Raw genomic sequence first — 23,565 nt, 5'->3', positions numbered from 1 at the left:
TGAGAGGCCTGTGTACTGCAAAAAAAAAAAAAAAAAAAAAAAAAAGGAGTCCCTAAGATTGAGGACTTGAGAGGTAATCATGTTAAGTCCAAGGAGTTAAGGAACACCTAGAGACAGCCACCTATTTTCTTAAATATAATTTTAAAATTTTGTTGTTTTGAAACATATTTTAGTAACAGCAAATCCTAATCCCACTGTTTCTTCTAAGAGGAATTGTATTTTCTCTCGCATTGAATAAAAATGGGCATAGTAGAGATAATCAGGCAATCGATGTTGGGAAGCAAAAAGGAAAACAATGGGAGTCTCTGACTGGAGAGGTAATCATGTTAAGTCCAACTTGTGAGGAAGATGAAATTAGGGGAGAGCAGAAACTATGAAGAAGTAGAAGCAAGGACACAGAGAAAAGCTTTCCAGGAGAAAATTAAGTCACCTGTCAGCAATGCGTGAAGATAGGCATTTGTTGTACGAATGCATATTTTGTGGGAAAGAACGTGCCAAGTAGACTTTGTCAATCTCTTTGATTCATATACATTTTCAAAACTGAACTGAATGGGTACTGTGGGGTAGATAATATCTCCTAACTTGTTTTTAAAAATAAGGACAGATTTATTTTTCTCTTTTAGCAAAACTTGGATGTCTATTGAAGAAACTTAAAAAGTAAAGGGTCACCTTTGTGACCAGAGCCAGCATTGCAGCTTGAACATCACTGAGCTGGAAGCCTGGGACAGAGAAACAGTGTTAATCTTGATTAATGGTGGAACAAATTTTGGACCTGTTGAGACTGAGGTAAGTTTGGGACATTCAGGAGGAAAGTTCCACTAGAGAATTGAATAAAAGTCTGTAGGGCCAAAGAGTAGTTTGGGCTAGACATGTGGAATTGTAGTGACAACTGCAGAAGTGAATGGGATCAGCTAAGGAGAGCATGGAGACCAAGAAGAGAGAGGACTTGCAATATTCAGGGAAGCAATACAGCTCAGGCTCTAAGAGTCCAGGTGTTGGAACTTGTCACTTCTAATTGGGTCTAAATCTCCACTCGGCCTCTCAGTATTCCAGTAAGATAAAACTACGAGATGGTTATATAAGATTCACGTTGAATATAAGAACAGAGAAAGGGTGGAACCAAGAGAATGTTGAAAGGTATATTATGCAAATTGTATCTGTAAGAATTCTGGTACCACTTTTAAAATATCAAACAAGGTAGAATTCAAGGCAATGGACACTCACTTGTATAGATAAAGAGGGACATTTAATAAAGAGAAAAGATCAATCCACCAGATGGTATCCTAATCCTTTATTTATATGCACCTAAAGGCATAAAGCAAAAAATATAAATCAGAATACCAGGACAAGTAGAAAAATTCATAATCATAGTAAGAAGGAATAATGTAAGTTTCTAGGTAACTAATAGTATGGTGGTGCAGTGGTTAAGAATCCACCTGCCAACGCAGGGGACATGAGTTTTATCCCTGGTCTGGGAAGATCCCACATGCCACGGAGCAACTAAGCCCGTGTGCCACAACTACAGAGCCGGTGCTCTAGAGCCCACAAGCCACAACTACTGAGCCCACGCACCGCACCTACTGAAGCCCGCATGCTCTAGGGCCCACGTGTCACAACTACTGAGCCCGTATGCTGCAACTACTGAAGCCCACGCACCTAGAGCCCGTGCTCCGCAACAAGAGAAGCCACCACAATGAGAAGCCCACACACCACAACAAAGAGTAGCCCCTGCTCACCGCAACTAGAGAAAGCCCACATGCAGCAACAAAGACCCAACACAGCCAAAATTAATTAATTAATTTTAAAAAAAGAAATAAGTACACATCCCCAGAAATTCCATTCACAGGAATTTTTTTAAAAATAATAATACATGTAAAAAAGTATCCAACAAGGTAGGCCTTAAGGAAAGAAATATTACTAGGGATAGAGATATATTTTATAATGGTAACATAGTCAATATAATGTGAAGGTACTAAAATTCTAAATCTGTATGCTTATAGTAACATTGCTTCAAAATATACAATACAAAAAGTATCAGAATAAAAGGAGAAGTAGAGAAATCTAAAGTCAGTGTGGGACATGTAAATATACCTCAGTATATTTACAGAAGAATCAGAAAATAATATCAGTAGAAGTATTGAAGATTTAAGCAATGAGAATAACAAATTTGGCCTAATTTACATACATAGACCAATACAACCTACAATTGCAGAATATAAATTTTTTTCAAGGCAAATGGGACATTTGCTAAAATTGACCTTCTACTAGGTCCATTAACCAAGTATCAATGAATTTCAAAGTATTGGAATAGTTCAGAATATGTTCTCTGATGACAGATGAGTAATAAAGCTAAGAATTAATAACAAATAGATAACAACAAGAAAATCTCAAAGTGTTTGGAAATTAATCAGTACATTTCTCATGAGTAAAAACAGAAACTTAAATTTAGCATTATTTTTAATTGAGTGATAATGAAAACACAGCATATGAAAACCTGTGGAATGCAGCTATCTGTGCTTAGTAAGAAATTCTATATCCTTAAATGCATATATTAGAAAAGAAGAAAGGCTGAAAAATATCGATGATCTAAGTTTGCTTGTCAATACATTTTGGAGAAAACACCAACAAAAATCTTAAGGCACAATTCTTAAGGCAGGAAATAAGAATAGAAACTAATGAAAGAGAAATGAAACACACAAAAGAAAGAAACAGACAAAATTTTAGTCTATGTACATACTAATAAAATCAAAACCCTCTAATAAAATTGATCAAGATAAAAAGAGAAGACACAAAGTAAATGTCAGGGGTAAAAGAACAATAGTACATATTCTACAGATTTTAAAAAAGAGAATAAAAGGATAATATGAACAATTTCATATCATTAAATTTAAGAATTTAGATTGAGTGCATGAATTTATTAAAAAACAACTTACCAAAAGGGAAAAAAGAAGATATAGAAAATCTGAACAGTCCCATATCTATTAAATGAATTAAATTGCAAATGAAAATAATGCAATATATCCACTTTGGTGATGACAGCGGGAGGACCTATGAAGACCCACTTGAGAGCTAAATGAACAGAGCAGGAAAAAACTATAAAAACATTTAATGTCTCTAGAAATTGTCCTAAGGGAAAACAGCAAATGAAGAAACATTTACTTCAAAAAATCTACTAAAACTTGGTAAAAATAGCAAGGATTTCTGGCATTTGAATCAGGACCTGCTCCCTCCTTCCTTTCCATCCCTAGCTCAGCTTAAAGGAAACTCTACTCGGGACAGGCATGGCCAGGAAGGCAGGATTCCCTTTCCCCTCAGCTCCCAATCGAGGCTTATGATATCTTCACTGAGAGAGCAGGCCACCAGCATTTCTCATTCCCTCCAAATCAGAGTTGAAAGGTTAAGTTCTTGGTGAGTATGGCCAAGAGGTCATGGATTCCCTTCTTCTAACCAGTCACTACCCATAGGGCAAAGGCTCTACCCAACAGTGGCAGACCAAGAATATAGTGGCCCTGATTGCTCTCACTCCAGCTTGCTCTTAGAGCAGAGGTTCCAAGCTAGGAGAAACGAGCCAAAAAACCGAAGAGCCTACTGCCCTGCCTAGAGTAGCAACTCAGAGTCTTTGCCAAGAGAAGGAAGCAGCCCTTAAAAACAGAGGGCTCCTAAGTTCTCCCCAGAAGGACTGGCTTAATGTGAAACATAGTCTGGGGAAGATCATGCTTAAAGGTACTCTAGAAAACAATAGCTTCCCTTAATTAAGAACAACAAGTTAAATCATAGGCCAGCTGGTACACCAGAGAGAATCAGGGAAAGAGTAAAGAAGAATCTGCTGGGGGTCAGAATAAATGTCAAAGACTGGCCTCAAAAACTACTCCTGACTGAATTTAATTTGATCAGACTATTGAACATATTATGCCCCAAGGCTTTGTTGAAAACAACAGAGCACTCAGTCTATAATTAGTGGAGCCTAACAGGCCAAGTGTAATACCAAATGAAGCAGACAGTTTAATACCAAGATTAAAGAAATAAACAGTCAAAAAGAGTGTTGGTAAAAACCAATTGTAATCCTAGGATACCTGTGCATGTCCCCAAGTTTGCAACATCTGAGGAGTGACACCAGAAGGTTCACACAGTAGGGAAAATGGGCCAAGTCACAAGACAAATGAGTAAACAACAACCAAAGCAAGGAGTAGGAAAAAGGGGGAGGTGAATCAGTATCCAAAGGTGCAAAAATAAATTAAACTATACAGATTTCAACAAAAATTACAAAATATGCTGTCAAAGAAAAATTGCACTGGACAGAGTTAAATATCAAAGGAAGATGTTTTCCTTGAGATTGAACTCAGCTATAAATACAACAATGACAGCAGGGGACGTATAATCAAAAGGTAGGGAGAGGGAGTCACTAGATTAAAAATTACCAAAAGTAACTTGATTAGATATCAAGAGTGAGGGGAAGAGGAACTTAATTGAATTTCAAGTATGGGAGGATTCTTGCTAAACTGGCTTAGCAGGATTCTTGCTAGAACTGGGCTCAGAAGGATTCTTTACTAAAACTGTTCTTGACAGCCCAGTCAAAAAAACTCAAAGGAGCCCTATTAGACGCAAGAGGGAGGGGATATGGGGATATATGTATACGTATAGCTGATTCACTTTGTGATACAGCAGAAACTAACACACCATTGTAAAGCAATTATACTCAAATAAAGATGTTAAAAAAAAAGAAGGGAGTCCTTGTCAGTACAAAGAAACAGACATATGAGACCCACACACAGGAAAGAGGGCCAAAAAAGGTATAACACATACAGAAAGAAATGGTAGAAGCGCTTCCTTATCAGTAATTACTTGAAAGGTAAATGGATTAAACTCTCTAATCAAAGAGCAGAGATTGGCAGGATGGATAAAAATCAAGATCTAACTATATGCTGTCTACAAGAGACTCACTTTAGATTCAAAAACATATATAGATTGAAAACATAGTAAAACATATTTCATGCAAATAATAAGCAAAAGATAGCTGTATATCTATAGGATTATTAAACAAAATAGACTTTAAGATAAAAAAAGTTACAAGAGACAAAGGACATTATATATTGATAAAAAGTTAAATTCATCAATAAGATGTAAAAATTATAGGCATATATGTATGAAATAACAGTAGCCCAGAATATATGGAGCAAACATGACAGAATTGAAGGGAGAAATAGGCAGTTCTAGACTAATACGTGGAGACTTCAACATCCCAGTTTCAGTAATGGATATCACATCTAGATAAAAGACCAATAAGGTTAGAGGTCTTAAACAACTCTATAACTCTATAAACTAACTAGACCTAGCAAACATGTAGAACATGACACACAACAACAGCAGAATAAACATTCTTCTTAAGTGCACACAGAACATACTCGAGGATAGGACATCATTTAGACCACAAAACAAGTCTCAATACATTTGAAAAGATTAGGGTAATACAAAGTATCTTCTCTGGCCACAATTCAATGTAAAAAGAACTCCTACAACTCAACAAGAAAACAAGCAAATTAAGAATGGTGAAAAGACTTGAATCTCCAAAGAAGATATAATAACGAGTGACCAATAAGCACATGAAAAGGTATTCAACATCATTTAACACAGAAAAATGCAAAGTAAAAGTACAGTGAGATACCACTTCACACCCACTAGGATATCTATAATAATAAAAAAAAGGAAAATAACAAGTCTTGGCAAGGATGTGGAGAATTGGAACACTTGAGCATTGCTGGTGGGAATGTAAAATAGTGAAGCTGCTATGGAAAACCTTTGGCAGTTCCTCAAAAAGTTAAACATAGAATTACCATATGACTCAGTAATTCCATTCTTAGGTATATCCCTAAGAAAATTGAAAACAAGGACACAAACATATACTTGTTCATGAATGTTCGTTGCAGCATTATTCACAACAGGTAAAAGGTGGAAACAATTCAAGTTCCCACCAAGAGATGAATGTGTAAACAAAATGTAGTATATGCATACTATTGAATATTATTCATCCATAAAATGAAGCTCTGAAGCATGCTAACAACATGGATGAATTTTCAAAACATCATACTAAATGCAATAAGCCAGACACAAAAGGACAATATTGTATGATTCCACAAATATAAAATAGACAAGTTAGTAGAGCTGGACGGTAGATTGGGGGTTACCAGGGACGGGGGGAAGGAGGGAGATGGGGAGTTATTGCTTAATGGGTACAGAGTTTCTGCTTTAATTGATGCAGTAGTTTTAGAAATAGATAGGAGTGATGGTGGCACAACATTGTAAATGTAATTAATGCCACTGATTTGTACACTTAAAATGGTTTAAATGAAAAGTTTTATTTGGTATATGTTTTACCAAAATAAAACCCCCAAACTACAGGGATGACATGATCTGAAAATCCATGGTTACTATGTTGCTTCTCTCAGTATTCAACGTGTTGATTGAATTCTTATTGGGATTCACTTTCAGCCATTAGCTCTCTTAGTTGCTTTATTTAATTTGTGTTTATTTCTTAGAGAAGACTGAAGTAAACAGTGAACGTCAGTTTTAAATGAGAATAGAATAAGATTTTACTTGAAACAAAAATCAATTCTATTTCTATTTCGCATCCATGAGCACACTGAAAATAAAATTAAGAAAAAATCCATTTAAAATAGCATCAAAAAGAATAAAATATGTTGGAATAAATTTGAAAAAAGTGCAAACTCATACTCTGAAAACTACAAAATATTTTTGAAAGAAATTTCAATACAATTTTTATCAAAATCCTACTACCATTTTGTATAAGTTGATAAACGATCCTAAAATTCATATGGAGATTAACGGGATCCCAAATAACGAAAACAGTCTTGAAAAAGACCAAAGCAGGAGAACTCACACTTTGTGATTTCAAAACTCTCTACAAAGCTACATAATCAAGACAGTGTGATACTAGCATAAGGATAGACATAAAGATCTATGGGACAGAATTGAAGATCCAAACATAAACCCATATATCGATGGTCAATTGATTTTAGATAAGAGTGCCAGAGTGCCAAGACTATTCAGTGGGGGGGGCGGGTGGGACAGTGTTGACAGTGTTTTTTTTTTTTTTTTTTTGAGGTTTATTTATTTATTTTTGACGGATGGATATCCAGTTGTTCTAACACCATTTGCTGAAAGGACTATTCTTTCTTCATTAGCACCTTTGTCAAAAATCAATTGATCATATTTGTGTGGGACTATTTCTGGACTCTTTATTCTGTTTCAGTGATCTATTATCTTTCTCTTACCAATACCACAAAATCGCATAGTGTGATTTCTCCAACTTTTTTTCATAATTGTTTTGGCTATTCTAGTTCCTTTACCTTTCCATTTAAATTTTAGAATCAACTTGTCTATTTTTATTTAAAAATTTCTTCTGGCATTTCGATTGGATTTGCATTTAATTTATAGATCAATTTAGAGAGAACTGACATCTTTACAATGTTTAGTCTTCCAACCTATGAATATAGTATGGGAATGGTCTTTTTAACAAACAGTGCTTGAAGAACAGATATCCAGAAGAATGAAGTTGGATACTTACCTCACACCATATATAAAATTTAGCTCAAAATAGACTGAAGACCTAAATGTAAAAGCTGAAACAATAAAGCTCCTAGAAGAAAACAAAGGTGTACATCTTTGTGACCTTGGACTAGGAATGGTTCTTTAGATATGATCTCTAAAGCACAAGGATCAAATGAAAAAATAGGCAAACAGGACATCATCAAAATGAAACTTTTGTGTTTCAAAGACAATCAGAAAGTGAGTAAACAACCCACTCATTTATAATAAAAAAACCCTCCTAATCAACCGAAAACAGTAGGTAACTTCCTTAATGTGATAAATAGAACCTTAAATAATAATTAATAAACAACCCTGATACTTTAATGGTACAAAATGGAGGGTTTACCCCTTGATAGCATGGTGGAGACAAAGATTCCCTTCATCACTTCTAAAATAATGTGTTGTAAATCATAGCCTATACAGTAAGGTAAGAAAAAAGTTTAAGAATTGAAAAGGAAGAAATAAAGCTGTCATTATTTGCAAGCAACATGATTGTTATATACAAAATCCAAAAGAATCTACAGACATAATATGTATATTAATAAGTAAATTTAGCAAGTAGCTGGGTGCAATGTCAATATTCAACATTGAATTGTATTTCTATGTATCATTAACAAACAATTAAAAAAGAAACAAAAATTTACCATTTACAATTGTGTAAGAGAATATTAAATATTTGGGAGTAAATCTAACAAAGATGTTCAAGACCTCTACACAGTAAACTACAAAATATTATTGAGAGAACTTAATGAATACTTATATAAATTAATACATAAATGTGTAAATAGACAAAAGGTGACAAACTCCTCAAATTGATGTATCCCAATGGAAATAACAATATTTACAAAACATCCAGCTATATCAAAAATAAAAAATAATCAAAGAAAACTTTGATCCTCATTCCTAATCTATTTTTCATCTCTTATCACAAGTAGCTGAGTTTGTCCATATTTCCTCAATTTGAATTTTTGAAAACAAAAATTTTATTTCACCAGCTTATCCCCAACCACACTTTCAAAAAATGTTAGTCATTTTTATGTTTATTTTACTCATTTAAAAATATTTTATATTTCCTTGAACCAAAAACATCCTCAATTGTAAGCTGCATCACTTAATTTCAATACTATTTTCAGGATAAACAATATAAGGGTAAACATTCCATGTAAAATACATTCCAATTTCAGAAATGTTAAAATATGAAAAACCTGCAAGCCTTAGAACTCATAAACAGAAGTTAATTATGTTCATTCTTTGAATACAATGTTCAAACAACAGTGAATATTTTGATTTGTTTCTCTGTACCCTTTCTGTATGTTATTATAATTAATATTTTTGACATTATCTATAGGGTTTCACAACACTTATTTGCTCTTTCCATTCCTTTTCTTGTCTCCAGGACAACAGGTAACTAGTACCTGAAAGACTTTATGGGACTAGAAATACTTCAACACAATTCAGTTGTTCATTATAGGAGGGCTATGTCACCAGTGAATGCCAGTCACTAATTTCCCCTCACTCTATCCCTGCCCTCTTATTTCACTCTCCCCACATCATCACATCACACATTTTTGTCTTTGCCAATCTGAGAGGTAAAAAGTGTTCTCTTCTCCTTGTGGCATTCATTTCCCTTTCTCTGTTTAACAGAAAGGGACTACAGTTTCCCTTGCGGCTACTGGCCATTGGCACAAGTTTTCTGACATATTTTCTTTCTTTCCTTTGCTCCCCAGGCATAGATCTCCTAAGTCCACTTCTTTCCTCAACATTCACTGATATTCATTTTTCCTGTGTTTTGAAAATGCATGAAATTAATACAGAGCAGGCTGTCAAGATGGGATGAATAGACTTTAAGGAGGGATTTTTCTTTTTAATATTTTTTCTTTCTTTCCCCTTTTCCCATAAAATTCTCTTATTCTGATAATCAGAAAAGTTAATAAAGATTTTTTATTTGATGAAAGAAAACATTCAAGGTAGGAAAAAAATACATTTCTTAAAGAAAATTATTTGTTTCAGTAGAAATACAACATTACCTTTATTGCACTAATTTGTACAAAGTGTGTTTGTTTGGCTACATACATAGTAAAAGTTGTCAGCGTTTTAAAATAGATGCTTCTGATCTGGAGCATGAGTATACTGTCCCCTTCACCCACACCCCACCCTAGTTCATTGGACCTTTCAACCATCCTCCTATTCAAGGGACCACAAAGACCAGAGTTTACCATTCTCTGATTACCAGGAAGGCTCTGTACTACCGCCTCTATCCCCGCTAGGCCTGCCTGTTCTCTGCCTTTATTCACAGTGCCCAGGTGGAAGCTTCCCTGAACCCTGTCTACTCTATCCCACATGGATTATGTGGTGCAGTCTGCTGCACCTTTCACCCCCAAATTACCATTTCTAGAGCCCTGGGAGGAGCCTAGGCTTACTGAAGTGTTGCTTCCTACCGGACCATCTTCCCAGTGGCCTCTCAACCAGACAGGTCAGTTTCCAAGGAACTCTTACCTTCTGACCAGATTGATTAACCTAGACTGGGTACTCTCACTGGAGAAGTCTGTAGACTACCCAAAATTGCATCCAACTTCCCTCTGAGTGTGTGTGTGTGTGTGTGTGTGTGTGTGTGTGTGCACACGTGTGCACACATGTTATAAGCAGGGTTATATGCACTTTTGTAGGGAGGTCGTTCTAGTCAAAATATGTCTGTATGAGGTCCATGGAGGTTATATAACATGCTTAAGTTCACACAGTTAAATGAAGAGTCAGATCTGGTATTTATATCCAGGTTGTTGGACTACATGGCATGTGGTCCTAGACATTAAGTTCTGTTGCCTCCCAAATGGTGTTTCTTAAGATCCTGTTATGTTTTCACTTCTCTGTTTACAGTGTATCAAACAGTACCATCTGGATATCCCATAGACACCTCAAACTCAATCCATCCAAATATGATCTTGCCATCTTCCCCTTGCCCTTATAACTTTCCTTACCTGATTCCTCCTCCTTTTCTCATGAACCCTATGGTGATTGGTGCCAACATACAAACAATACCTTCTCTCTTATCCCATACAATCAATCAACCCACAAGTCCTAGAGAATGTAACACTTGGGTGGATATGATTCCATTTGTGTATAATTTTTTAAAAGTAATATTAAAAAGCATTTTTTTAAAAGAAAAATTTTAGTTCACAACAAAATTGAGAGGAAGGTACAGAGATTTCCCATATACCCCTTGAATAGCCCCCATCTTTATCAACATTACTCAACAGAATGGTATATTTGTTACAATTCATGAACCTAAATCAACACGTCAAAATTACCCAAAGCCCATAGTTTATCTTAGGGTCCACTCTTGGTGTTGTGCATTTTATGGGTTCAGAAAAGTGTACAACATCTATCATTAGAGTATCATACAGAGTATTTTCACTGCCCTAGAAATCCTCTGTGCTTCACCTATTCGTACCCACCCCCAGCCCTTGGCAACCACTGATTTTTTTACTGTCTCCATAGTTTTGTCTTTTCCAAAATGTCATGTATATAGTTGGAATCATATAGTATGTAGCCTTTTCAGATTGGCTTTCTTTCACTTAGTAATATGCATTTAAATTTCCTCCATGTCTTCATGGCTTGATAGCTCATTCCTTTTCAGCGCTGAAAAATATTCCACTGTCTGGATGTACCACAGTTTATTTATCCATTCATCTAGTAAAAGTCATCTTGGTTGCTTCCAGGTTTTGGCAATTATGAAAAAAACTTCTACAAACATCTGTGTGCAGGTTTTTGTGTGGACATAAGTTTTTAACTCCTTTGGGTACATATTAAGGAGCATGATTGCTGGATCATATGGTAAGAGGATGTTTACTTTTGTAAGAAATTGCCAGTCTTCCAAAGTGGTTAAACCACTTTTCAGCCCCACCAGCAATGAATGAGAGTTCCTGTTGCTCCACTTCCTTGCCAGCATTTGGTGTTGTCAGTGTTCTGGATTTTGATCATTCTAATAAATGTGTAGTGTATCTCATTGCTGTTTTAATTTGCATTTCCATGATGACATATGATGTGGAGCATCTTTTCATATGCTTACTTCCCATCTGTATCTCTTCTTTGGTGAGGTATCTGTTAAAGTCTTTGGCCCATTTTTTAATCAGGTTTTTTGTTTTCTTATTGTTGAATTTTAAGGGTTCTTTGTATATTTTGGATAATGGTCCCTTCTCAGATGTGTCTTCTGCAAATGTTCTCTCCCAGTCTGTGGCTTGTCTTCTCATTCCCTTGAATTGTTTTTTTCAGAGCAGAAGATTTTCATCTTAATTAACTCCATCTAGTCAAGTATTTCTTCCATGTGTCATGGTTTTGATGTCGTATCTAAAAAGTCATCGCCATGCCCAAGGTCACCTAGGTTTTCTCCTATGTAACCTTCTAGTAGTTTGATAATTTTGCATTTTACATTTAGGTCTGTGATCCATTTTGAGTTAATTTTTATGAAGGGTGTAAGGTCTGTGTCTACAGTCATTCTTTTGCATGTAGATGTCCAGTTGTTCCAGCACCATTTATTGAAAACAACATCTTTGCTCTATTGTATTGCCTTTGCTCCTTTCTCAAAGGTCAGTTGACTCTATTTATGTGGGTCTATTTCTGAGCTCTCTATTCTGTTCCATTGATCTATTGTTCTATTCTTTTGCAAATACCACACTATCACTATTACTGTAGATTTATGGAAAGTCTTGCATTTGGGTTGTAGTGCCAGTCCTCTAATTTCATCGCTCTTCAGTATTGTGGTGGCTATTCTGGGTCTTTTACCTCTCCATATAAACCTTAGAATATTTTGTGATGTCCACCAAATAACTTGCTGGGATTTTGATTGGGATCTAACTTTTTGCTGTACGTGGGCCTCTCACTGTTGTGGCCTCTCCCGTTGCGGAGCACAGGCTCCGGACGCGCAGGCTCAGTGGCCATGGCTCACGGGCCCAGCCGCTCCGTGGCATGTGGGATCCTCCCGGACTGGGGCACGAACCCGTGTCCCCTGCATTGGCAGGCGGACTCTCAACCACTGCGCCACCAGGGAAGCCCTGGGATCTAACTTTCTAATATGCCTCTAGAACTACTTTTTCTATCCAACTCTTCTACCACTACACACATTTAAGCTACCACCATGTTTCCCGTCTAAATAAATAATGCCAACATACTTTGAACGTGGGTATTCAGAAACGTGGGTATTATCCTTTCCTTTTATTCCCTCACTTCCCTCAATCTCATCAATTCCTTGAGAGTTCAACCTTCTAATTGTCTTTTGCCTCTGCCTACTTTTTCCCAAACCTACTGCCTGTTATTGCCATGGTTCAGGTTCAAGATACCCAGTTATATTTTTCCTGGAATACCGTGAAAGTTTACTTGCTGGCATTCCTACATCATATATTGTTCCTGTTTAATGGATTCATTTTTTTCAAGTATGAAATCTTATAAAATCACTGCTATTTAGTATCTTATTTCTTCTTCCTCCCATAGTCCTGTGAGATAGGTACTTTTGGAGAAATGTTCTTTAAGAGGATGATGTAGTGGGGTAGAAACCACTACCTTCTCCAGGTAAAAAGGAACTTTGAGTTACTTATTTACATATAAGTTCTTAGCAGCTCGCAGCCTTGTTACCATGGAATGCTGAGAGGATAGACAATAAGTGCACCTTTGGATTATTTAGAAGATAGGAGTCCAAGATCTTATGTGGGGACAACTACTGTGAAAAATGAAAATTATGCATAAATTCCTTTATATAAATTTATTTCAATTCAAATTACAAGGAATCTGTTTTGGAACTTGAAAATGTTGCTCAAAAATTCCTCTGAATTATAAATACACATACACAAATTACAAATACACATACACATACAAATATACATACACATACAAATACACAAATTGATGAAAACAAATAATAAAAGCAAACTGTACTGCCAGTTAAATTAACAATAAATTTTTAAAAAGTGACTGCCCAAGAATAAAGAAAATAGCTAAGGAATAGCATTTGAAAGTTGACACAGATCTAGAAACAACTTGGCTTTTAGAATGGAATAAAGATAGCCTTTCAAATACATATGGTCCTCAGTCCCAGACTTCTCAGCCTGAAGAACAGAAGTTCACTGCCATTCTCATCCTCATCAGGGGGTGTCATTAAGTGAACCTACATATATGCATTATATAGTATGGCCATTAAAATGTGAATGTGTAGAAGCTGATAAACTGGTCTCATCAATTCATAAGAAGGACACACGGAATGATAAGTAGATTGGGAGCTAGAATCCCAGCCTTGACACACTCCAGTGTTAAAAAGTATTACATAAAAACTTTGAACCTCAGTTTCTTTATCTGTAAAATTAGCATAATATCTATAACATAGTTTTAAGTTCATGGATCTAAATGTAGAAAACACTAACGCAAAGCACTTTATTTCTAACATTGAGATAGGTTTAAGAGGACACAACTGACCTGTTGGAAATGGTATTCTGGCTAAGTAGGTAAAACCCATTGACATGAGCATATTTAGAGAATGATTATGGACTAAAATGTGAAGGTCAAAAACAGCTTAGAGAAAGTGGCAGTCTTCAAGAGCTGGGGTAGTCTGAGAAGACTACAGATCAAAAAGGTTTTTAACACATTCCTGATGATGTGAGGGGAATAGACAGTCTTATGCATTGCTGATGCTACTGTAAATTGGTACAAACTCTTAGGAGCAAAATTTGGAAATATTTCTAATAATTAAAATGCATATAATTTTGTATTGAAGTGAAATTCACATAAAATAAAATTAACTATTTTAAGTGTACAATTCAGTGGCATTTAGTATACTCACAAAGTTGTACAACTGTTACTTCTATCTAGTTCCCAAACATTTTCATTACTCCCAAAGGACACCCTGTACCCATTAGACAGTTACTCCCCATTCCACCCTGTCCCCAGCCCTGGCAACAACTAATTTGTTTTTTGTCTTTATGTATTTACATATTTTGACATTTCATACAAATGGCATCATACAATATGTGACCTTTTATGTTTGGCTTCTTTCACTTGGCATATTGTTTTCAAGATTCATCCACGTTGTAGAATGTATCAGTACTTCATTCCTTTTTAGGACTGAGTAATAGTCCATTGTATGGGCATAACACATTTTGTTTATCAACTCATCATTTGATGGATATCTGGGTTGTTTCCACCTTTAGGCTATTGTGAATAGTGTTGCTATGAACATTTCTGTACAGCAGTTTGAGTACCTATTTTAAATTCTTTGGGGTTCATTTCTAGGAGTGGAATTATTGGATCATACAGTAATTCTGTTTAACTTTTTGAAGAACTGGCAAACTTTTTTTCTACAGGGGCTGTAACATTTTACATTCCCACCTGCAATCTATAAGGATTACAATTTCTTCATGTCCTTACCAACACTTGCTATTTTCAGTTTTACAGATTAGAGCCATCCTAGTGGGTGTAAGTGGTATCTCATTGTGGTTTTGATTTCCATTTCCCTAATGACTAATAATGTTGAACATATTTTAATGTTACTTTTGATCAACTGTATATCTTTTTTGGAGAAAAGTCTACAATAAAGTCCTTTGCTAATTTTTTAATTGAGTTGTTTGTCTTTTTGTTGTTGAGTTGCAGGAGTTCTTTATATATTCTAGATACTAGACCCTTATCAGATATATGATTTATAAATATTTCTTCCATTCTGTAAGTTGCCTTTTCACTTTCTTGGTAGTGTCCTTTGATGCACAAATGTTTTTAATTTTGATGATGTCCAATTTATCTATTTTTTTTTTGCTCATGCTTTTGGTGTAATTCTTAAGAATCCATTGCCAAATACAAGGTTATGAAGATTTGCTCCTACATTTTGTTCCAAAAGTTTTATGATTTTAACTCCTATATTTAGGTCTGTAATCTAGTTTGAGTTTACTTTTTGGATATAATGTGAGTTGGGGGTCTAACTTCCCTCTTGTGCATGTGGATATTCAGTTGTTTCATCACCACTTGTGGAACAGCTTATTCTTTCTCCAATTGAATGGACTTATCACCCTTGTCAAAAATCAATTGACCATAGACATATTTCTGGACTCTCAGTTCTATTCCATTTATCTATATATTTATCCTTATGACAGTACTACACTCTTCTGATTACTATAAATTTGTAGGGTTTGGAAATAAGAAAGTGTGAGTATTTTTACTTTGTTTTTGTGCCCAAGGTTTCTTTTTTACTATTTGGGATTTCTTGCGATTCCATATGAATTTTACTATTAGCTTTTCCATTTCTGGAAAATCCATTTCTGGATTGTTCTTGTTTTGATATGAATCACATTGAATCTGTAGATTGCTTTGGGAATTATTGCCACTTTAACAATATTAGGTCTTCTAATTCATGAGCATGGGGTATCTTTCCACTTACTTAGGTCTTATTTAATTACTTTCAGTAGTTTTTTAATTTTCAGTGTACATATATTGAACTTCCTTGGTTAAATTTATTCCTAAGTATTCTGGTCTTTTTCATGCTTTTGTACATAGAATTGTTCTCTTAATTTCATTTTTGGATTGCTCATTGCTAGTATATAGAAATACAACAGAATTTGGATGGCTGATCTTGTGTCTTGCAATTTGACAAGTTCATCTATTAGCTCCAGTAGCCTTCTTGTATATTCTTTTGGATTTACTATATATAGTATCACACCACCTGCAAATAAAGATACTTCTTTTTCAATTTGGATTTGATTAATGTCTTTTTCTTGCTTAATTTCTCTGGCTAGAACTTTCAGTACAATATTGATGAAAGCAGGCATCCTTGTCTTATTCCTGATCTTACATGGAAAGATTTCAATCTTTCACTGTTGAGTATTATTTAGCATTGAGTTTCTCATAAATGCCCTTTATCATGTAAGACAATCCTCTTATATTCTTAGTTTGTTGAGTGTTTCTATTATGAAACAGTGTTGGAGTTTGTCAAATGCTTTCTTTTGCATAACTTGAGATGATGTGGTTTTTCTCCTTTCTTATATTAATGTAATATATATTACATTAATTGATTTTCATATATTGAATCACCCTTTCATTTTGTGCATAAATCCCAATTCATCATGATGTAAAATCCTTTCAATATGCTGCTGGCTTAGTTTGTTAGCATTTTGTTGAGGATTTTTGCATCAATATTCATCAGGACTTTTGAGGTGAGGTATATGTTTCTGGCATACACTATGGTAAATAAACAAACAAGTAAAATTATGCACATACCATATGACCCAGCACTTCCACTGCTTTAATTTACCTAGATATATATACACACATGCTCAGAAATGCATAGATGGATTTTTATTGTGGAACTGTTTGTAAGGGTCAAAATGTTGGAAATAGCCCAAGTCATCAAAAGGGAAAGGTCAAATAAACTATCCTCAAAGAAAACCGCATAGTCATTAAAAAGAATGAGATTCTTTATTGAAGCATCTCCAGGAATATTGTTAAGTAAAAAACAGTAGGACAGTAAATGTAATTTTATAACTTTTAGTTAAAATGTATAACAGAAATATATAAATTTCTATATGGATAGCTGTCAAGCTGTTAAGTGTTTAATTGTGGGGAGGGGTTTGAAATTGTGTTAAGGTGTAGTTAAAGCAGTATATTAAGATGAACTAGGCTATCTCAGTGACTTTAAAATGGTTTATTACTCCTTCATGTCAGTTCAGTGAGAGTTATTGGCTCTACAGCATGGCTCTGCTCCACGGATTATTTGGGTATCTAGCCTGCATTCATCTCACAGTTATGTGTTCCAGATGGCACACATGGTTTCCAAGGTTACTGAAAGGAGCGTGGAGAGGTCACCCCGCAGTGTTTATAAGCCTTAGATGTGTCTTATATTACATTTGATGGCCCCAACATATGTGCAAGGGAGGCTGGGAAATGTAAAAGGACACGAAATTTTTGTTTTTTTGGCCCCGCTGCCCAACTTGCTGGATCTTAGTTCCCTGACAAGGGATTTAACCCACGCCCTCTGCAGTGAAAGTGCAGAGTCCTAACCACTGGACAGCCAGGGAATTCCCAGAACACGTACTTTTTGATCAAGCAATTTTACTTTCCAGAATCTATTCTATAGAAATAAAAGCACTAGTAAATTGAATATCTGTACAAGCATGCTCATTGCAGACAGCAATTCTTTTAGTGGGCAAAATATAGAAATAGTTTGAACGTTAATTAACAGGGGAATGGTTTGAATAACATAAGTTATAGTCATACTAGAGAAAGTAGATTCATTTACGTTTGTATTTACTGACCTTTGGAAAGTCCTATAAGACTTCCAAGCTGAAATAAAGAGACACAAGGTAAATGCGTAACTCAAAGTCATATGAAGACATAAACAACAATGGTAAAGGTAGCTACATAGCTAAATTAAAAAGCAAGCAGTTTTGCATATTTGGTTTATAACTCCTCTTTTTCTTCTATATGACTTAAAAGACAAATGCATAAAACAATAATTGTAAAGTTACGTTAATATGCGCACTCACCATAGACCCTGTTTCAGGTGAGCTGTGCAGAAGGAGTCTTCTTATAATCAGAGAGCCTACTGGTTTATAATTCATAATTAAGAGCTGCTGAAAGTCATAATGTAACATCATAATATTTAGTTAAAATGCAAAACAGAAATATATAAATTTCTAGATGGATATCCATAAAACTGATAAGTGTTTAATTGTGGGAAGGAGGTTGAAATTGGATGTGTGGTTAAAGCAGTATATTAAGATGAACTAGGTAATTCATTATTTGTGACAATAGCAACATAAAGATATATAATGTCTTTATTTAACAATTATTCCTGGAGAGGCTTCAATATAAGAATCTCATTCTTTTTAACTACCATGTAGTTTTCTTGGTATAGCTAGACCACAGTTTATTTGACCTTTCCCTTTTGATGACTTAGGCTATTTCCAATATTTTGGCTCTTACAATGTCCCAATAAACATCCATCCAGGCATTCTGTGCACATGTGTACATATATCTCTATTGTAATACAAAGCAGTGGAATTCTGGTTAATATGGTATGTGCATATTTTTATGGGTTTATTTATGTTTTTCCTTTCCCTTTGTAAAAGCTATTGAGGTATTAGAGATATTTTCCTGTTATCTGTTATGATATTGCAAATATTTTTTTCCCAGGCTATTTCTTGTTTTTGGATATTTAATATTTTTTCCTTTACAACTTCTGGATTTTCTTTCATGTTTAAGAAGATAATCACATTACAAGACTATATAGTTTTTTTCTTAATTTTCATTGCAATATTCTATTTCTGTTTTACACATTTTCATCTTTAATCCACCTGGGATGTATCTTTGTGTATGTGGCTAGTAGGAATCTATGTTCATTTTCTTCTGATTGGATAGTCCATGTACTTGATTCTTAGGTTAAAAAACCTCCTTGAAAATGTGTAAAATCTTTAAATAAAAATGCTTATAGCTAAATATTTGCTCACTGCTGTGATTATTTCCTTAGGACAAAGTTTAAGCAGTAGAATTTGGGAGTCATGGAGTATGCAGAGTATAGAGCTTTTGGTATTTATTGTGAATAGAAGAAAAAAAATGAATATAGCAATTTACTCTTTCATTGAGTATGAAAATGCCTACATCCTCAATAAAACTGAGTATTGTAAGTAAACATTTGTCTATTTGATAGGTAGATAACAACTTGTTTTATTTTATTCATTTTTCATTTGTCTTTTTGCCTTCTACTAAGGTTGGATAATGCTTATTCTCCACATAGATTTACTTGATGAGTACCCTCAATTTTCAGGCTATGGTACCAACCATTTTGACTTTCAGGAGCCCTTAATTACGAATTGTAAACAATTAGGCTCTTTGGTTATAAGAAGACTCCTTCTGCACTGCTCAGCTGAAACAGGGTCTATAATGAGGATTTTTGAAGCAGTTTTGAAGAACATAATTTCATGGGAACCCCAAAATGAAGATTCCAAGGCTATATGCACAGAAATTCTGACTTTGTAAGAGTATGTGTGTGTATAGGGAGCTATTTGTCATAAATTTGTATTTGTAATAAGCACTCTAGAAGATTATAATGTCAGGAGCTGACTTTTTGAGAGACATCAATTAATTATACAAGGTTATATATAATAGTTTTATAGACTGAATTTAGGGAATAATTCCTTTCTTATTGGGTTCTTTTTGAAAATGTAAGTTACAGTTTCTAGAGAAATAGATTATTTCCAATTTTATGCAATCAGAAGTAAAACTGGGCCAAGAACACTAGAATTCTAATTAAGTAAACATTTATTAAGTACCCACTATGCGTAAGTCACAGCAGTAATCAATAGAAATATAATGAAATGATAAAATATAATGAAATATTATAGTCTTTACTTTGAAATGGAAAATGCAAAGTCCAGTTAAGAAATAATGCTTAAGTATACATATATACATATACATAAAACAATATATGTACATATATACACTAAAAGGTATAAATACATATATTTCTATATATGTGTATATGTTTATATATATAATATGTGTTATACATATATGAGTCTTACAAAGAATTCTTACAGATGTTTCAGGATTGGAAGGGATGGAGAGAAGGGGATTGTTTCCCTAGATCTATTTCCTGCATTACTTTTTGCAATTTACACATGTCTCCTGAGAGTCTTCTGAACCAGTAGGGCAGGCCTGACAGGAGCCTTCAGGGAGGAATCATCCCACAAGAGCAAGAAGACAAAACCTCAGTTCTTAGACTTCAAGCAGCAACTCTGACTATAGCGTGACATCCTTTGCTCAAATTTGAACCCTGGTCCAACCCCCAAAATGGACTCATCATGTCTGACTCCTATGGAGGAAGTGTCCTGTGGCTGAAAATGGAAGGGGCTGTTTTACTAAAAACTCTGCTAAACACTGTGGCCCAAGCAATCCTGGAACAGTCCCCACCTCTGTTAAGCATCACTATAAAGCAGAGAGAAGCTTTAGAAGACAGAGTGGGGATTCAACGCACTGGGGACTCCAGGAAACTCAACGGGGCTTTGGCACTCAAGGACTCCACTGCACCACCAGCAGCAGGGCTAGCAGAGAGCAAAGGGCCCAGCAGAAAAGGCAGCAGTGCCCAGCAGGCCTGGCAGGACCCAGGGGAGCCAGGGGTGGGGCTCAACAGCAGAGGCCTGGCATGGAAGTCCCCACCTCCCTGCCTATTGGACTTGTTCCTGAGCGCTGGTTGAGTCATGCCAGGACAATCCCTCCCTCAAAACTGATGTTCTGTAGTGGGTTGGGGTTCTGTATGCATAGGTGGGAACAAGAGCCCACCAAGCACAGCTCAGTCACCTCATTTCTTCCCCACAGCAGCCCTGTGAGGCAAATGTTTTCCCATGAAAAGACTGAGTCTTAAGCAAGTGTATCTACACTAATTGCCAGTTTTATTTCTCTGGCTAAGAGATCCAGAGATAATTTGAAGTTTACATTTCTTTCTTATAGTTCTGTTATTAAGAGTTTATTAAGTGTTTCATTGCCCTTCAAAGGTGATTGACAAGTTCTTTTATTGTGTCTGTTTATTTTAGTTTTTTCGTGACACAAGTAATACACACATATACACACATTTATATTATTCATTATTTTGGAAAATGAGAAGATGCAGATAGGCAAAAAATAAAATAAAATACAGATCACAGAGATTCACTGTTAACCTTTTGGTGTATAATAATTCAGACATATTTTTGCATTATGACATGTATAAATGTACCTATAAGATATATATAGATAGACATATCTATATATATCCTTTTGCAACATATTATTTTCACTTTACAATATACAATGAGCATCTTCCCATGCAAACGAATGAAACAACCCTATTAAATGAGTGAGATTGGGTTAAAGGATGAAATGGTAACGAGTCATATGTAAATCAAAGGAACACTGAAGGATTGGAATAAAATAGTAGCAAATATTTAGCAAGAAAACGCAGACAAAGGGAACCAATGTTGCAGTATTAATAACAGAAAATAGTTGAATTCAGGGGAGAAATGCATTAAATGGGATAAGGACGGTCCCGAGAATGCCTATGGTTAGAATGCAGAGCCCTAAATTTCTTTCTCAGACCCCTTATCTCTTCCAAACACCTTTCCATCTCGTCTCCCTCTCTTGTCTTTTCTTCATCCTTAAAATGCCTATAGTCTATGTCCTCTTTAAATTCCTCGAGAGACTGAAGCAACCTTTGCCTAAAATTCCCTTCTGTTTGCTGGCGTTGGAATTCTCCATAGGGGCGTTCTTCCTCCCTCTTTGGCACGCTGCACTTGGGCTTTCCTTCATTTTCTTTGCAGGATTTTTGCATGCTGTTGCGGTTTCCTGCTTAAGGCCAGGGAGAAAATGTAGAGTAAGATTGCTTCATTTCTTTTCATTCAAGATTGTCAGTTTCTCTCTGAAGCTAGATAGTCGCCTAATCTCCCACCCCTGCTTCACTGGTCCAGCCCTCCGAAGTTCGAGATGCACCCCTCCCTCCCCTACCCCTTCTCCGCCCCCTTTCCCCTCCCTCAGCAGCCCACCATTTCTCCAGCAGACGAGGCTAATGGCCTCTCTGATGGGCGGCAGGAGGGGAGCGAGACAGGGAGTTGAGCTGTGGGGCCGCTACAAATTTTACCCAGCTCTTGCCCTTCCCAACTCTCACCCTCAGAGACCCCCGTCTGAGTGCTCCCCTCCCTGAGACGATTCGGGATAGTTTCCTCCTCTTTTACTTGCCTGGAGATGTCTGTGAACACAGACCCTCAGACCTGCAGACAGAAAGGAAGGGGCGGGAAGGAGGGAGTTCTCTGTGGATCGACCAGCGCCAGAGACAAGACACACGTTATTATCTTGAATCTAGGATCCTCATCACCGTGTCGCCCCAAATTTCCCACCTCCTGTTTCCCCTCCTGTTCTTATCCCTTCCTACCGAATCTCTGCCCCCAACCCCCCCCCAACCCTCAGGTCTAGTCCCGCAAGGGCCCTGTCCCCACCCCTCCCTCCCCACTCCTCCACATCCCTCTCGCAGGCTAGCATTGAATGAGGCGAACTGTTTTCAAATTATCTCTAAATTTCTCTGTCTCCACCTCAGGATTCCAGCCTTTCTCCACGCACCAGCCCACACCTCATTTCCTCCAGCCGAGTTGGGAAAAGAGAAGAAGGATAAAGGGAAATCTTGCTAGTCTGAGAGAAGCTGAATATTTCTAAACTACACTAAACCTCTGATGTCTCTCAGGAGACTTCCACCTACTCCAGCCCCACCCCCCTTCAAAAATATAATTATCTCCGACGAGTTTGCACGGGTTTGGAGAAAGCAATCCTAGACATATTCCAGGCACTAGATTCAGTCACTACCACCCCAAGAGTCCCAGTGGTTCCCTCACACCAACCTTCTGGGATTTAAAGAATTTACGTCCTCTTTCTCTTGGCCACAAGCACGAACGCCTGCAGGGCAGTAAGGAGCTGGTACCCAGAGGAGAAAGAAGCCCGGGAATATGAGGACTTCACGTCAGCTCCTGATCACGTGAGGATTATGTCATCCTCCAACTCTGGTCCCCACTTTCCCCTCCCACCAACTGTGCTGCAGAAATGGAACGGCTTACCAACCACCCACCACCCCCCACCAGGCCCTGTCACTCATTTTTGTCATTGCTAATTCCAGAGGTCAAAAGTGGCCCCTTCTCCCTGTAGTTGGAATTTGCCTTTCTCTGATTACCAGAGAAGGGCTGCATTTTCCTATAGTCATATTAACAATTTTTTAATGGTTGTGTGGAGAGAGAGGATTATTCATCCTCTTCTAAAATACAAGAACAGAAAGGGAGCAGTCTTCCCTCCACCCACCCTCTCCCCAGTCACTAATAGCCACCATTTTCCTTGCACTTCAGTTCTTACAACCAAATTGGAGGGAGTGAGGTAAATTAAGGAAGGAAGTAATGACTGGGATTGTGGTTTTCACTTTCATTCTGA

General features: G+C 36.3%; 1 protein-coding gene across 1 annotated transcript; it reads right to left on the bottom strand.

Annotated features, from left to right (window-relative positions):
• Positions 1-21,240: 21,240 nt before the first annotated feature.
• Positions 21,241-21,938, bottom strand: TCEAL7 (transcription elongation factor A like 7). The gene has a single exon (XM_004331264.3). It carries the CDS (start codon positions 21,929-21,931, stop codon positions 21,629-21,631), a length of 303 nt encoding a protein of 100 aa, XP_004331312.1. The 5' UTR covers positions 21,932-21,938; the 3' UTR covers positions 21,241-21,628.
• Positions 21,939-23,565: the final 1,627 nt, after the last annotated feature.

Source organism: Tursiops truncatus, chromosome X, assembly GCF_011762595.2.
Source record: "Tursiops truncatus isolate mTurTru1 chromosome X, mTurTru1.mat.Y, whole genome shotgun sequence".
In the NCBI taxonomy this organism is placed as follows: Eukaryota; Metazoa; Chordata; class Mammalia; order Artiodactyla; family Delphinidae; genus Tursiops; species Tursiops truncatus.
Note: the sequence above shows the minus strand (reverse complement) of the source record. Positions and strands in the feature narration are given on the sequence as shown.